The sequence below is a fragment of the Berghia stephanieae genome, chromosome 9 (assembly GCF_034508935.2).
Source record: "Berghia stephanieae isolate SIO BIC M18660-M18661 chromosome 9, UCSD_Bste_1.3, whole genome shotgun sequence".
In the NCBI taxonomy this organism is placed as follows: Eukaryota; Metazoa; Mollusca; class Gastropoda; order Nudibranchia; family Aeolidiidae; genus Berghia; species Berghia stephanieae.
Genome location: NC_088368.1, coordinates 26,695,439 through 26,710,770, shown reverse-complemented (window position 1 = coordinate 26,710,770; position 15,332 = coordinate 26,695,439). Strand labels below are relative to the sequence as shown.

General features: G+C 36.9%; 1 protein-coding gene across 1 annotated transcript in view; it reads left to right on the top strand.

The window, feature by feature from the left end:
* Positions 1-515: 515 nt before the first annotated feature.
* The window catches only part of LOC144979954 (Golgi pH regulator-like), an 87,382-nt gene continuing 72,565 nt past the window's right edge, over positions 516-15,332 (top strand). Inside the window, 3 exon segments of the mRNA XM_078927298.1 lie at positions 516-687; positions 11,135-11,194; positions 13,492-13,595. Of these exon segments, the coding sequence (XP_078783424.1) occupies positions 649-687; positions 11,135-11,194; positions 13,492-13,595 (203 nt within the window). The 5' untranslated portion in view covers positions 516-648.

Here is a 15,332-nt window from a genome sequence, read left to right as displayed (position 1 = left end):
TGATGATGATGATAAAGAAGAAGAAGAAGATACATAAACAAATTAGCCCTTCGGCAGAAGTCCCACTCTTTTTTATCTCTTTTTTCATGTTTCTATTGGGGTTGTTTTTACCAATAATGAATAATGAACATTAAAGCGTGTAGCAGTGCCTTTAAACTTGGCCCAGCGTTTTCTTGGAGCATCAGAGGAAAATGTACTGCTAATGGAATACGAACCGACGCATACTTATTTGCACCTGAACCAAGGAGCAATAGACTTGGAACTGGACACGAACGTTTTCAGTCGGAACCAAAGAAAATAAGAACTAAATATGTCTTACTTTCTTTGGTGGGAACAATAGATATAACACAGGAGTAGTCTGTGGTGGGAACTGTCGCCACACTTGTCGGTTCGCGAGGTTTGAAGAAAACACGAAGTCATCTTTATTAGTTTTACTCACTTCAGTTCCATTTTCGGATTTTCTCGAACGCGTTGCATTATGGTCTCTATAGACATGTAAAAAATGTTTTGTTGGCAAGGATTCTCTGATGAAAAACGAAGTTCACACAAAAAACGAAAGTAGAGGCATCGGTGTCGTCGACCAAAACAGTAGGAGACTGGGAAGGGTTCTCGAAATTTTAAAGATAGTGTCACATTAAAACTATCATCATGTTTTTGGCCGATTCTCTTATCATGATGTTTTCCCTGGTAAGCGGTGTTGCCTTTTTAGTCAGGGAAAGATATAATTTGACCTCCAACTAATTGCAACATAAATTATTTCTTTTACATTTAATTATATACGATTTAATAAGTAAAATAAACCATTGTTTACTTTTATAAAAAGGTGCTAACTATTTTAAAATAATTTTTTAATTTTACAAAAATGTATTACTTTCCAAACTGTGATTCCATAGACCGGCACGCACGAATTGTATCAGTTACCATACCGGGCGGCACATTTAACCCCTTACTGATGACACGGTTGATAAACGTTTAGAGCATTGACGGAAACCCGCACAGGTCTATTTCGATAGTTTCTTACGATGGTTAACGCGCTCTGTTTGGTATGTATTTACAAAGTAAGGACTATTAACATTTTCCTCCATAGAATACCCTTATACCTAAAATATATAAGCGTTGTAATTAAATATTTGCTGCAAACAAAAAGTAGATACATCTGTGAAAAGGTAACAATGAATTTATTTTTCGCGAATACATTGACTGTTTAGGCTTATCAAAATGTTGGCAAAGAAGACGCCCCCTCCCCACCCCCACCCCCATCACACACACACACACACACACACACACGCGCGTGCGCACACACACACACACACACACTATTCGCAATCACAGTCATTTACATGTTGACGAAATCAAATTAAAAAGAAAGAAAAGAAAAAAAATAGCTGGGATAGACACCCAGAGTGGTGTTGATGAATTATGCTCAAGAATAGAAACAAATATAAGCCATACTGTGTTAAAATTGGTCGTCTATATCCACATTGCTCTCATCGCTGAAATTCAAGTTCATGTTCTCGGTATTTGAACAAGTCTCTCCAAAACAGCCAGAGCAAGCATGTGTACACTTAAGTCCATGTTTTCTGCAACTACAACGAAGACTGGTACATCCAGATTTACAGGCACAAGTAACAACAGCTAACAAGGTTTCTGGAGCAGGGGGTAGGTCTGTCATAATTGGTGTCAGACGATTGTTCTTGACTTAATAACCCCAATCTATTGGGTCCAACTGCTGATCAAACTTGCCAAGCCATTGTTGTACCTGGAAATAGACCCGAAGACTATGGAACTTTGCTGCAGCAGAAGTTGGAGGCAGAGTTTGTGGTTCAACATAGACAACAGACTTGGCAACCTTGTCCTTGAAACGTCGAATCCTCGCTTCATTCAGGGACTGGTAATTTAATCCATAGACTAAAAGCAAAGCCTTCTCCCCTGCATTGATGATGTCGGCTTTTTGTGACGAACTGCTCAGAAAAATATCTGCGATTGTCTGAAATTCTTCTTTTTTTAGCTTCTTTAAAGCAACAGATTTTCCTATCCCATAGACTCTAGATGTCGTGTCACACCCAAGTAATGCATGTGCAAAAAGTAGTCTACATGAATTGATTCCAAGAAATGCATTTATACTTTGAATACAACACACTCTTACACCTTGTTTGGCTGATGTGAAGTAAGCATTTTTAAGACTGGGTCGAAAATGGGCACTCAGAAGGCATAATAGATCTGTGTCTTCTCCAACCACTACAGTGTCTCGTTTTATGCTTTGTTCGAGAGCTGTCATTACGATGTCAACATCCGCATCCTCAATTGCATGTACAGTAAAATGGCCTGATTTTTTCAAAGCTTCAGAGAGGAAAGTTATAAAACGTCCCTTGTTGCTCTTATGGGCCAGAAACATTTCTTTGCATGTGTGGAGGATAGAATTTAAGTCGAAATTAACTTTTACCCCTGCTCCTCCATTTCGTCTCAAGTGTGTTGTGTCTTTTGTAGAAAGTGAAGAATTGTATCCATCGAAAACAATGTGGGCAGATCTGTATTTAGATGTAACATATGTACAATATTGTGTGATGATGTCATTAATAGTTGAGCCACGATTCCAAGGAATTCTTTGTAAAAGAGAACCACCATCTAAAACAAAACAATAATCTCCATCTGGCAGGCCAGTAATTTCTCCTCCTTCACATTGACTGCACAGAGCATCCCGAAGCGATGGTTTCCTTGCCTCTAGAGGCAAACCTGTCGAATCAAACAGTGCTGGGGGAAAAGAGCAGAGTTCAAAATCAAGAATGTTCTCCTTGTTTTCAATTGTTATTTCAGCAACGCTTGTGAGCCGCTGGAATAGCAGTTTTGAGTCAACATGCAGAGTCTTTTTTTCAACTTGGCATATTGTTTTAGTGGCCATGTTAATGAGTTGTTTTTTTCTTTTAAACGAAAAAATAAGAGCGTTCTCACCAATCATACCAGAGATAATGTTGTCCCCCAATGCCTGAGCAAGGTGAGCATTGACTGATGAGTCAGCAATGTGACCAGTACATATATTACGTAATTCATTTTCCCCGACAAAAGGATTTCTCTCATAGAGATATTGAAAGAGTTTCCTAGTATCGTTGTTGTCTCTTTGGCGTCGTGCAAGGCCAATATCTTTATTTTTTTTTTCATTTGGAATTTCATGACCTGCAAATTTGGTCAATGCTGAAGTGATCTCGGCACATGCGGGCATTGACATGATCCACAACGCTCTTTGACTCTCATCCATCCCCCTGCCCCTTGTGAGACCTCCTTGAGACTTTATATTTTTCATTAAACTTTGTTCAATGGCAAGATCTGTGGATAATCCTGTCCAACTGTTGATGTTGCATCTAACCACATGATGACCTGCCATAAATGCATTATAGACATTTGAATGAGATGTTTCTAGGTCAAGCATCGATGTTAAATAGATATACCCTGACTTTAGATAGAGGCTGTGTCCACACGAGGCGAAAAAAGGTAGCATTTTGGAAAGACTTGACAAGTGAAGTCTCCAGTCCCCAGTGCGTTCAGCCCTGATGAAGTCACGCAGGATTCTTACCATGTCCAAATACAGAAACCACAATCGTGCTGTTGTCCTATCTAAAGAAGTTTCCCTTTTGTCTTGTAGCTGTGACATGATGTGTTGAAATACTGGATTAGTTTCAAGGTTATTTATGGCAATGCTTTTGTCCATTATTCCATCGACCAATGAACTAATTTCTTCAAAGCGGGTTTCTCTTGAGCCAGAAGAACTCTCAGGTGTGGTTTGATCTAAATGATTTTCATAAATAATATCTGAAATCCCTGGCACATCTTTGCTGAATACGTCGGCATTGGCTTCATCTTCAACTGAATGAGTTAAAACTGAAACATTTAGATTGAAAATATCACTGACAATAACAGCATGAAGCGCGGAATCTAAAAGACAATGGGCTCTGACTGCTCTTGAGTAGGCCTTTCCATTCATGATAAAGGGAACAGAATTAGGAGCATATATCACTTTGAGGACATTTTCGATACCCGATCCCTCCATAACCTTTCCAATACAACCAAGAAAACTCATTGCTGTGTGGAATCCACCAAGTCTCAACACGATGTTATGTAGGCTGTCATCATTTCTTGACATTAGCACTTTGGACTTCCAATATAATGGTTGGTCAAAGGTAATGACAGGTGTTGTTTTGCAGTTGTTTGCTTGTGATGACAAGAATTTCAGAGTTGACAATATGCATGATTCATCAGTTGGTTTCAGATCAATGATTGGAAGGAATTCAATACCAGATGTTTCTGTGCAAACTCTATTTCCAACAAGTGCTTGCATGAATCCAGACCACATTGGTCTCCGAGAGTTGAAAATCCAAGAGGTTCTCCATAGAATATCAACACTGGCAAGAGAATCTTGAGAGTTGGGTATTGAATATGGCTTGTAGAGAATGGGAGATGAAGGATCTTTTGGATTAGAAAAATGAATTTTAATTTTCGCTAATTCCCTGATTTCTTCCATTGAAACATCTTTTCTGGGAATTTTTCTCGTAATCGCAGATGGGGGTGAACTTATTGCTATCATTCCCATGCCATGGAATGTGTTGAGACCATCGATTGTTGCAATATTATGATCAACATTGTCAGCTACAAATTGCAAAAATGCGTTATCACATGAAAGGCTTACATCCTTACCAGAATCCAAGGCGGCACTTTTTTCAAATGTTCTCACTTCATTATACGCGCAACAAAAACCAAGCTTGTGCAGAACATCTACAAGGAGCCTCGATCCAGTCTGGTGGTGAATTTGGATACCAAGACCAACTTGAAGTGGCGTGAGCAATGACTTGGGTCTTGCTGCCTGTATCAGTGCCTGGCCCAGAGATGATGTTATGATACTATTTTCCAACGGCTCAAACAAACTTTTCAGGAATAACTTTAAGCTATAAGGTAAAAATGCGTCATTCGCTTCCTTTGATGAAATAGAATTCACTGTTGGATAAAATGCTTTACTACTCTCTAAGGCCTTGATGTCCGATTTTATCAATTTTGCAGCGGTTTCGATTATCTTTGTTTTTTCATCCTCTGCTGTAGAACATTCTTGAGTTTGGTGAAAAGCATGGATAATCTTTTGAGCATATTCTCTCAAAGAAATAATATCTGGCAAACCATCTTTTTCATAGATAAAAAGGGTGTCTCCGTAATGGTCTCTTAACTTTTTCTTCAAATATAATGGAGAATACGCATTTGATCCATACTTCTCCATCTCAGAGATCAGGTGAGATATCGTAACTGTTTCATCCCCAATTTGCTCCAAATAAGTTATGACATGGTCAAATGCCGCTTTACACTCATTGTTTACTGGCCTGCCACGAGATGGATTCTGCTTGAGTCGCAAATTCTGATGGAACATCTTTGTCTGTCCTAAAATTTACACTACATTGTTGATGATATTTGACTTCTAAGGCATGTAAATCCTGACAGTATTCTAATCTACCTAAAATCATCTGGGACCATTCGTCTTTCCTTTCTTTACACTTACTTTTAATTGAGAGCAAAAATTGTTTTTCAGTCCTAACAGGGAAAACATCAGGGTTCCGTTTTGTTCTCTTAAAGAGATATTGACCGCAAAACAAACATTCATTTCTCACATCAAACGAAGATGTTGATCGTAGTGAGGGTGTTGACTGCTTAGCGTTGTAATGTCTTAGAGCTGCTGTAGCAACATTCTTTTTATTCGTGTAATGTTGCTGACATCGCCGATGTATTTTGGAGCCAGGTATCAGTTTTAGATTGTCGTTTCTCTTAACACTAACTTTATTAATGGTGTCACAGGCCTTTTCCCCAAGAATTGTTATAACATCAGTATTAATGAATTCCTCGTGGCAAATAGGACATTGTTGTTGAATATCAGTCATCTGAAAGTGAAATTTCATTTTGTCTTTAATCAAGCATCGACAAAAAAGGTTTACTAAATAGTTACAAATACTGTATGGATGACTATTAATTTAAACGATTTCGAAGGCAACATTAAACATTAAACAACAGATAAAGAAATGAAAATATAATTTATAGAGAGCGGTTAAGTGGCTCAGAGACAGAGGTATTGTTACAAAAGTCAAGCGTTGTTAAGCATGATCGGTTGTCGGATGAGTGAAAGTGATCGTGGACAATTCTGGTGCCTACGTTCCGTCTTTGGTAAGCAGGCTTCAGGCAGCCCCCACCGCTCTCTACAATTAACACAAACTACCCCACTTGACTAAGGTGTGAACGTGTCCTTGGTTTTAGGCAATTGGTGCTGCATGAAATGGAAATATGGTTCCATTTGGTCAATGGGATAAATTGAAATAACATGAAGCGCATTAAGCATAGTAAATGTTTGGAAATGCGCTAGAAAAACTGTTGTAATTATTTATTTTATGTATCTAAAACATATAAAACATTTGGATAAGCAGTAGATGCTAACACTTTATTCATCGCAACATAGGTCGCCGATAACGCAGTATGTTCTTCAATCTGTAAAACATGACGCCAACGGGTTTCCATACTTTCATTTTACTTCCATATAACACTGTATAGTATTGTTTAATTCAGCTGTATGTTTATTGAGAGAGTGCTTCAATTGATTAGTTTTGAATTCTAGGTCAGTTATTAAATTGAGAACATTAGATTTAATGAAAAAATAAACATGCTTCTTACCTTGCATTGTACTGAAATAAGTCATTGAATTGATACCACACTTGAGAAAAACAGAAATCCTGAAAACAGACTTAGATTTACATTAAAATGTGCGAGAATGACTTGATAGTCTCTATTAACGGACTGGGAGATGGCCAAAAAAAAAAAATCCATGTGGCCAATCAAAAACATGAAAAATTGACAAATTTAACTTCGCATGACCAATCACTACTAAATCATAACCCTCAGAATAAAACCTCCCAAAAACTCATCCATATGTTTCACAATAAATCGACGAAAATTCAAAGTCCTTATTTTCATTGTCGATAATAAAATAATAATATTAATAATGATAATAATATTTTGTCTATCTTTGTGTAGCCATATTTGGCCACATGCGTGGGATGCGGTAATCCCCCATTGTTCGCGCCTGACGTTGATGGATGAGCCAGAAAGATGGGTAGGGGGAGGGGGGAATGCGGTTTGCTTTTTTAAATTTTATCCATTGTGCAGGTATGTTGCTTCAGTTGTATCAATTTTACCACATTTGCTATTTTTTCAATTTTCAATGTTAAATTTAATTATGTTAGCACCCTTCTATAATGGTAAACAATGGATCATTGCAATCAGTGAATTACATTCTACAATCTGACGCAAAAAATATTTATGTTGCAATTAGTTTGAGGTTCACATAAGAAAAATCATTATCTTTCTCTGACTATTTTGATTTGATGGTTATCTAAATCAGTGGGCGATAGATATTGCCCCCCCCCCCCCCCCCCCCCCCCCCCCCAGTCCCTAGTCAAGTCCTAGTCATAGTCTCTAGACTCTATACTATTACTATTATTAGTCATAGTCGTCCTAGTGAAAGCAAATTTTGAAATTGGGGGGCGATGATGCCTCACATGGGGGCAACAATCAGGAACTACATGGGATTGCAGGAGTTATTTTGAGTTTTACAAAATTTTAAGCAAGGAAAGTGAAATGTTAATTGGCCCAGCCATGGGCATATGGGCATGGGAAGTTATAAAGTATAAATTAGTATAAAGATTGTTTGACACAAAGATCCCGAACTTTTATCCTCAAGTAACAGCATAATTCAAAAGGGAATTGATGAAATGGTGGGAGAAGTCTGAGGTCAATTGATTCAGCTATTGTATTAAAAGTAAGTGACTTAATTCAGCATTCATCAATTGGGCGAGTCGACTCTCAACAACGATGATGCCCTACTGCTGATCTACAGACTATAGATCGTTTTATACAAGGCAATCATTACCATGTTTGCCCAGAACATCTCTTTGCATGCACCTTAACTAAAGACACCAAGAGGGCAACACTTTTTTTCACGAATTTTTTCGAAGATAGTAAATCCCAATCGCAAACGCTGAAGTGTGTGCCACAAATGGGGCATCTGCCATGGTAGGGTGCTATCATGGCTTTACAGCATTTTTGAAAGAGGCTAGAGGCTGTGCCAAACATTTTATTCACAAACAATAGCTTGTGGCTAAAAATCTTATCCAGCCATTGCATGAACAGTTGAAATCGCACATGCTCAATTCGCGCTTTTTCAACAGCTATGCGCGGAGAATGACGAGGAGTTCAGTAGGTTACTGCTCCACACAAAGGCTCGATGACTCTATACAGCCTCTCAAGTCTCGATAAGCTGGGGGAAAAGAGGATCGGTCATTGGCAGCCAAAATTAAACATACTACGACCCCTTCAATCTTGATTAAATTTGCCATAAACACAGATAATGAAAAAGATCTAGACAAGCTTTCTTTTATTTTTTTGCACTCTCAATTTTGAAAAAAATTACAAAAGTTTTAAAATGATGCTACTCTTTTATCAAACCATCATTTTTGATAGAACATTGACATCAATCACACCGAAAGAAAGCTTGATATCTGTTCTTTAAAATTATACCAGAACTGTTCAGATACTGTGTAAAACAATGCAACAGTAGTGATAATGTGAAATTGTGTTATCTAAATTTTAACCCAAACTAGTGCTTCACTTTTTTAATGGCTAATCAGACGACCTACATAATGGCATAACTTGAATTGCTTTCAGTTATCAGCATTGTCATTGAGAGGAAATGGAACAACATGGGTTTGAACCACAGAGTAAAGTAAGCTGCGACTGCTGACTAATGCTGATGTTGATGCAGCTTTGCTGATATAGTTCAAGCAGCGTAGAGCAATCAATGATCAATACATTGCAGCGGCGTGGCATGCTTACAGTATAAAGTGGTGCCAGACGAAAATGACTTACACATGCTACATGTGTAAATATAAAAGAAAGAAAAAAAAACTTACATACTTGTAAAGTAAATTTGCATGGTGATGTTTCTGTTCCTGCAAATCTTTTCAATAGTTTGTTTATATAAATCACGAACGAATATATTGATTGGAGTTTGGACACTGAGGGAAATGGCTAAAGGGACACATGCAGACATTGAATGTCAATCGAACAAAGGGTAATTTCAAAACTTACAAAGCGTAAGAATGTAAACAGCCCATGGCCTATTAAAAGAGTACTGTAGTTACGTCATGAAACAGCCCCATTCCACTTCGGAAATCAAACATGACACCATACAAGATCTCTCTCCTCTCTCTCTCTCTCTCTCTCTCTCTCTCTCTCTCTCTCTCTCTCTCTCTCTCTCTCTCTCTCTCTCTCTCTATCTATCTACCTATCTATCTACCTATCTGTGTGTGTGTGCGTGTGTGTGTGTGTGTGTATGTGAGATGAACGCGCACGCACACACACACAAAGTCAAACACGCATATTCACGCGAAGATCATGCATTTAGCATATAGCATCACTATCAAGAAATGTTTGACTTAACTCATTCACATTCCTTCATATCAATTTTTGCAGCAATAATAATAATAATAATGATGATGATGATGATGATGAATAATAATAATAATAATAATAATAATAATAATAATAATAATAATAATAATAATAATAATAATAAATTAATATATACAATAATCACGACACAGAGAGAGAAACAAATGAACTTGTTAATAATCGTGATTTCGATAAAAATAAAGATGGTCGAAGTTACCATACTATGACTAGGACGTAAATGACCAACATTAGCTATTTTTCCCCAGTCCAACAGAGTTGAAGGAAAAATGTCTCGGCACCTGAGGCGGGTTTTTTCTCGTATGTGAAGACGGTAAAAATTCGAGCCAGGTATTCAATGTGGCAACATTATAGTACATTATCGTAATCGAAGTGACTATTCTCATCCCCCTAGTCTAGGATGCTAGTCTTCATAATAGTAGTCCACAATTGTTGTATGTTTAATCCAAAGGTTGTAATGCAGTAATTTGTTAAGTTTCTTGTCACAAGTTGCACAATTAAAAAAAAAAAATCAATCAAATCCAAATCGCAAAAAGCCGGCGACGTTTTTTTCGGTAATCCAATCGGCCGGTGGGGGGGGATGAGAATAGAATAGAGGCAGCCTATAGTAATAGCCTTAAATGGAGCCAGCAAAGATCCGCTCCTTGGAATCGTTTGAGTGGGGAAATCCAGTCACTCGCTCAGCCATAGTACACAGTCACTGTGTGAATCGGGAGAAAAGCGTGGGTAGAAGGCGTTGTGACAGAAAGGGAGTCTGTTTCGCACTGTTGATAAAAGGCGATATATACCATTTCTCAGTTTTATATATTTAAAAAAATGCTGTTATCCATTTTTAAAACATGGATGTGGTGCCAGGCACCATTTGAACCAATAGAGCCACGCCCCTGATACACTGACTCTGATGCCGTGGTCTATCATTATAGACCAGGAAAAGATAATTGTACACAAGCTAGGAGCAATGGCTGGCTCTGTTGTTTCAAAAAGACACTCAGAGTTAAATAATTAATACCCCCCACCCTCTCTATTTTTGGTTGGTCCGCTATTTTGATAAATCTCTAGAAAGATATTTTTCTGGTCCCAATGATGTCATTGTAATTGTAGAGAAGTTGCACTGTAAATTTGTTCTTTGATTATCCACCATTGCCAAGTCACATTTTAAATTGGAATTGAAATATTTTAATAAATTTTAAGGAATACTCAATCACACACCCAATCACTGACAGTATAATCAATACCACACTCTGCACACACCAAACTCAAGATTCAAATCTCTCTTTTCAACTTCCAGTCACCTGAAATAATGCTCATCTGCACTCTTTTTTCTCCTCCACAATTCGTCAATGGAATAAACTCAACACAATACTCAACACTCACACATCCAGCAGTGAGAGCTTCACATGTTCTTTTCTCCACACCAGTGGAGACTGAAACAACCAGACCCTTGATGGCTATACCAGTCTTCAATTTACTGTAGTTTGGCCTGATAGGCAGAAGAAGAGAAGAAGAAAACCCGTCATCCATCTATATACCTCTGAGGTTATATTTAAATAAGCAATGTATTCAGTCCTCATTATTTATTTTATCTTGGCAGGTTATCTTTTTTGGAGGTGGCTGGGTGTTTTTCTTGAAACAACTCTACAAGGACTATGAGGTAACTACTCATCATTTTTTAAACATAATGTAAGATTTGTGTTTCTTGATATTGTTAATTCATCACAATCAATTTAAGTTTAAGTTTGTGTAAAGCCATCTAAATTTTTAATTAAAAAAAAAAAAAAAAAAAATTAACTGGTCAATCACTGACAAAAATAGGAATATTGTCAAATCAATCATTGCACTGGAAGTTGGTTGATTATATAGTAATCATCCATGTACTTATTGAGCTTAGATTTAATTACCACAATACAAAGAACTCGCTCACTCAATCTCTCAATCTCCTTCAGGCCTGTTGGCACTTGAAGGGTTGCAAGGAATCTCCCCCTTGGTTCTACCAGCTGTATTCTTGTGGCCACCTCGAGGGATAATAATCTCTGCTTTAGGCCCCTCTACATGGTCGGTCTCCTTGGCGCATCCTCGCTTCTTCTTTCCTTGGGGTATTCATTGCAGACCCTTCCTTGTCAATGTTTTGACAAATCTGCTACAGACATGACCCAACCATTGCCAAATAAAACTTAAATATTTTACAAAACATGGAATATTTTTAACAATAATGTCTGAAATAGTTACTGATCCCATGAAAGATTTATAAGTATAAGCACAATTTGCTGAAACACTGTATAGGATCAAATAAGTAGGTATTCTATTCTTTATTATTATTATTGTTATTATTATTATTATTATTATTATTATTATTATTATTATTATTATTATTATTGTTATTATTATTATAATTATTATTAGTATTATTATTATTATTTTATTATTATTACAGTGGTCTCTGTTTATAAGTACACAAGCATGATCCGACTATAAGCACACTCGGAGCATTTTTTACTATATAAATTTACCCCTTTTTAAGTATGCTCACCGATTAGAACTTCGCTTTTAAGCACTCTCAGTTATCTGACCTTTATCAAAAAAATTACAAAAATAAAAGAAAATGAATAAATTACTAAAAAGAAAAGTATGATTTTTAAAATATACAAAAGATCGAGAAACTGAGTTAACCGAAACCATTAAAATGCTCTGCGAATGATGTTTTACTCACACTTCACTATTCCATCACAAAAAAATGTCTATTGACAAGTCTATTTTGTGCTACATTCTTGCCATCCACCCCAACAATCTGAGATGTTAAAAATGAAATTCTAACCATCCGACTTTATCTTCAACTTAATGACTGAGATTAAGAAAGAAAAAAAAAATTGAGCTTTTATATAGAGCAAAATCCACTAAACGTGCTCGAACCGCTTTACGAGGGATGCCTGGTCAACAGCAACATTTAACATTTAGGAAGGGACATGTCACCTGTTAGGCGATATTCCATTTTTTCCGGACAGAGACAATGCTGTTAACGGCCAGGTACTCATTTTACACCTGGGTATGGTGAGAGAATGTGAGTAAAGAGCCTTCTCCAAGCAATCAACTATGCGCTGAGCAAGGCTTGAACCCAGGACCTTCCGATCCAAAAGCGAGCGTCATACCACTAGACCACATAGCCACACAAGAGTCGGAACCAGTTTACAGAGAACAAGGATGACATAAACAGGTGCATCAAATCAAAAGTCAAACAACTCTGGTTACCCTTGTTAATCCCAGGAGGGATTGTCAAGCACCAGGAGAAGGCAAACACTCCAAACTGGCGGGTCCCCAGATGGCGGACAGGGGGTAACTGTGAAACAGCCCCAGACCAAATCAGGAGAGGCCCTTTGTCAAGGCCAAGTACCCGTCAGCCACCCTTGCTTGGGTGCCTTGTGTGTAGGTCTTGGTTGACCAAAGGCTAAGAAGCAGATCCTAAAAGAAAAGCAGGACGAAGACGGACCCACTTGGCTGAAAGAGTCAAATAGCCTGGACAGGCGTAACTGTCGAACCCGAAAACAGAAGCGACACACAAACACCCCCACAAACATGATATCAAGCAACTAACAACAATCGCAAGCTTCTTTACACCACGTCCTAAACCTACAGCGTAATGCTATCACATATTGTGACAGTAAAAACAAAAGGGTTTGTTTATCTGAAAAAAATAAAATTAAAAAGAAAAGCTTTAAAAATGGACTTTTTAATGGATCGATGGCAGTTCCAAGCCTGTAACCTCGTTGATACTATTATCTAAACATGTGGAAACTGTAAGAGAAAAAAATTACTTTTCTGTCATTTATGCATTGAACATAGACTTAGCGAAAGTCCGTATAAAAGCGTGATCCAGCTATAAGCACACTTTGTTTGATTCCCGAGGACTGTGCATATCAATGGAGACCACAATATCTAATCACATTTAAATTTCAGGTCCATCACTCCGTCGTGTTGCTCATTTTCTCTTCGACGTTTGCCCTCTCCTGTATCATGTTTGAGCTCATCATCTTTGAAATCCTTGGTGTGCTGGAGTCCAGGTGAGACATTGACATAAAAAGAATGAATTCATTTACAACCTGTTTAACTCTCAGGATTCAAAACTGAAGACCTTTTAGCAAAATGAATTTATCTACATTAGTGGTTAACTTCTCATCATTATTTGATTTTAAAAACTGAAGAACTCTTATTATCAAATTGAATTTATCCACACTAATGGTTCACTTATCATTATCTGATTTTCAATCAAAACTGAAGACCTCTCAGCAAATTGAACTAATGTTCATTAATGTCTTCACATTCCAGGATTATGGTTTTTTTGACTAGCAAATTAAAACAATGAACAGAAAAATTCTAAATATAGATTATATCATATAAAAGGTAGTTCAAAACATACTATCGTTTTAGGTCATGATGGAATTTGGGTTAAGCAGTCCCGTTTTAGCTCTTTGAAAAGTTGGCTTCTGTGAAGTTGAATTTTAATAAATGTCTTTACTTATTTATGGTGTGATTTTTCTTTCTTAAATTTTAAATCAATTAATTTTCCTTATTCTGGTTATTATGACTTTAAAACTCAGTTTATTTTCATCTGGTTCAGTTATCTGGTCTTGTGGTATGACACTTGCCTTCAGATTGGAAGGTCCTGTGTTCGAGTCCTGTTCTGAGTGGCACATAGTTGAGTCCTCGGAAAAGGCTCTTTACTAACATTCTTTCATTGTACTTGGGTGTAAAATAGCGTTGTAATATATTGTAAAAATTGTAATATCGCCTGTGAGGCATTATGTCTTGTCCTACATGTTAGGTGTTGCTGATGGCCAGGAACCCTTTGTAAAGCGGTTTGAGCATGTTTAGTGGACATTGTGCAATATAAATGCTCAAGTTTAGTTTAGTTTAGTTTACATATTACTTGTTTGATGTGTTGGATCACAAATGGTTTCAAAAATAAGTTTTCCCATTTATATACTGATGAAGCTTTAAAGCAATATTAAACTAAATGTTTTGACTTATTATATTTTTAGGAGTACCGATAACTCAATTGGTAGAGCAATCGCTTCTCATGCTAAGGGCAAAAGATAGATCCCGGGTGCAGTCTGGATTTTTTTCTGACCCCCTGTCCACCCAGCAGTGATTGGGTAGCTGGGTTGGTTAGATCTATGGAAAATACTTTACAATAGATTAACGTCTTATCTAAACTATAGCAAGAAATTGCTATTGTCTATTTCATGCTATTGAAACCGGGGTAAAATCCGGCTCCATGGGCCTAATGGCTCTGAAAGACTGCTCTTTTTTTTTTAGACATGTTTTGGTATGGTTGTTTTATCGTTTAGTTGGAGAACTTAACCCCTTTTCCCCACTAACCCCAAATGACGCAAGCATCTTCTCTGAATAGCATGAAAACCCTTCATTTTTAGTTACTGAATCAAATTTTTGAAAAGCAAGACAATTTTGAATGGTTTGTAGAGATTTCCGATTACTGTAACTAAATTAAAAATTGCTTTTCAGGACAATACAATTTTATGATGATAATAATAATAATAATAATAATAATAATAATAATAATAATAATAATAATAATAATAATAATAATAATAATAATAATAATAATGATAATAATATCATTATTGTTGTTATTATTATTATTATTATTATTATTATTATTATTATTATTATTATTATTGTTAGCATCATCGTCATCATCACATATAATGGTCTCTTCTTCTTCTTCTTCTTCTTCTTCTTCTTCTTGCGGGTGGTTGGATTGGAGCATCACCCTTGAA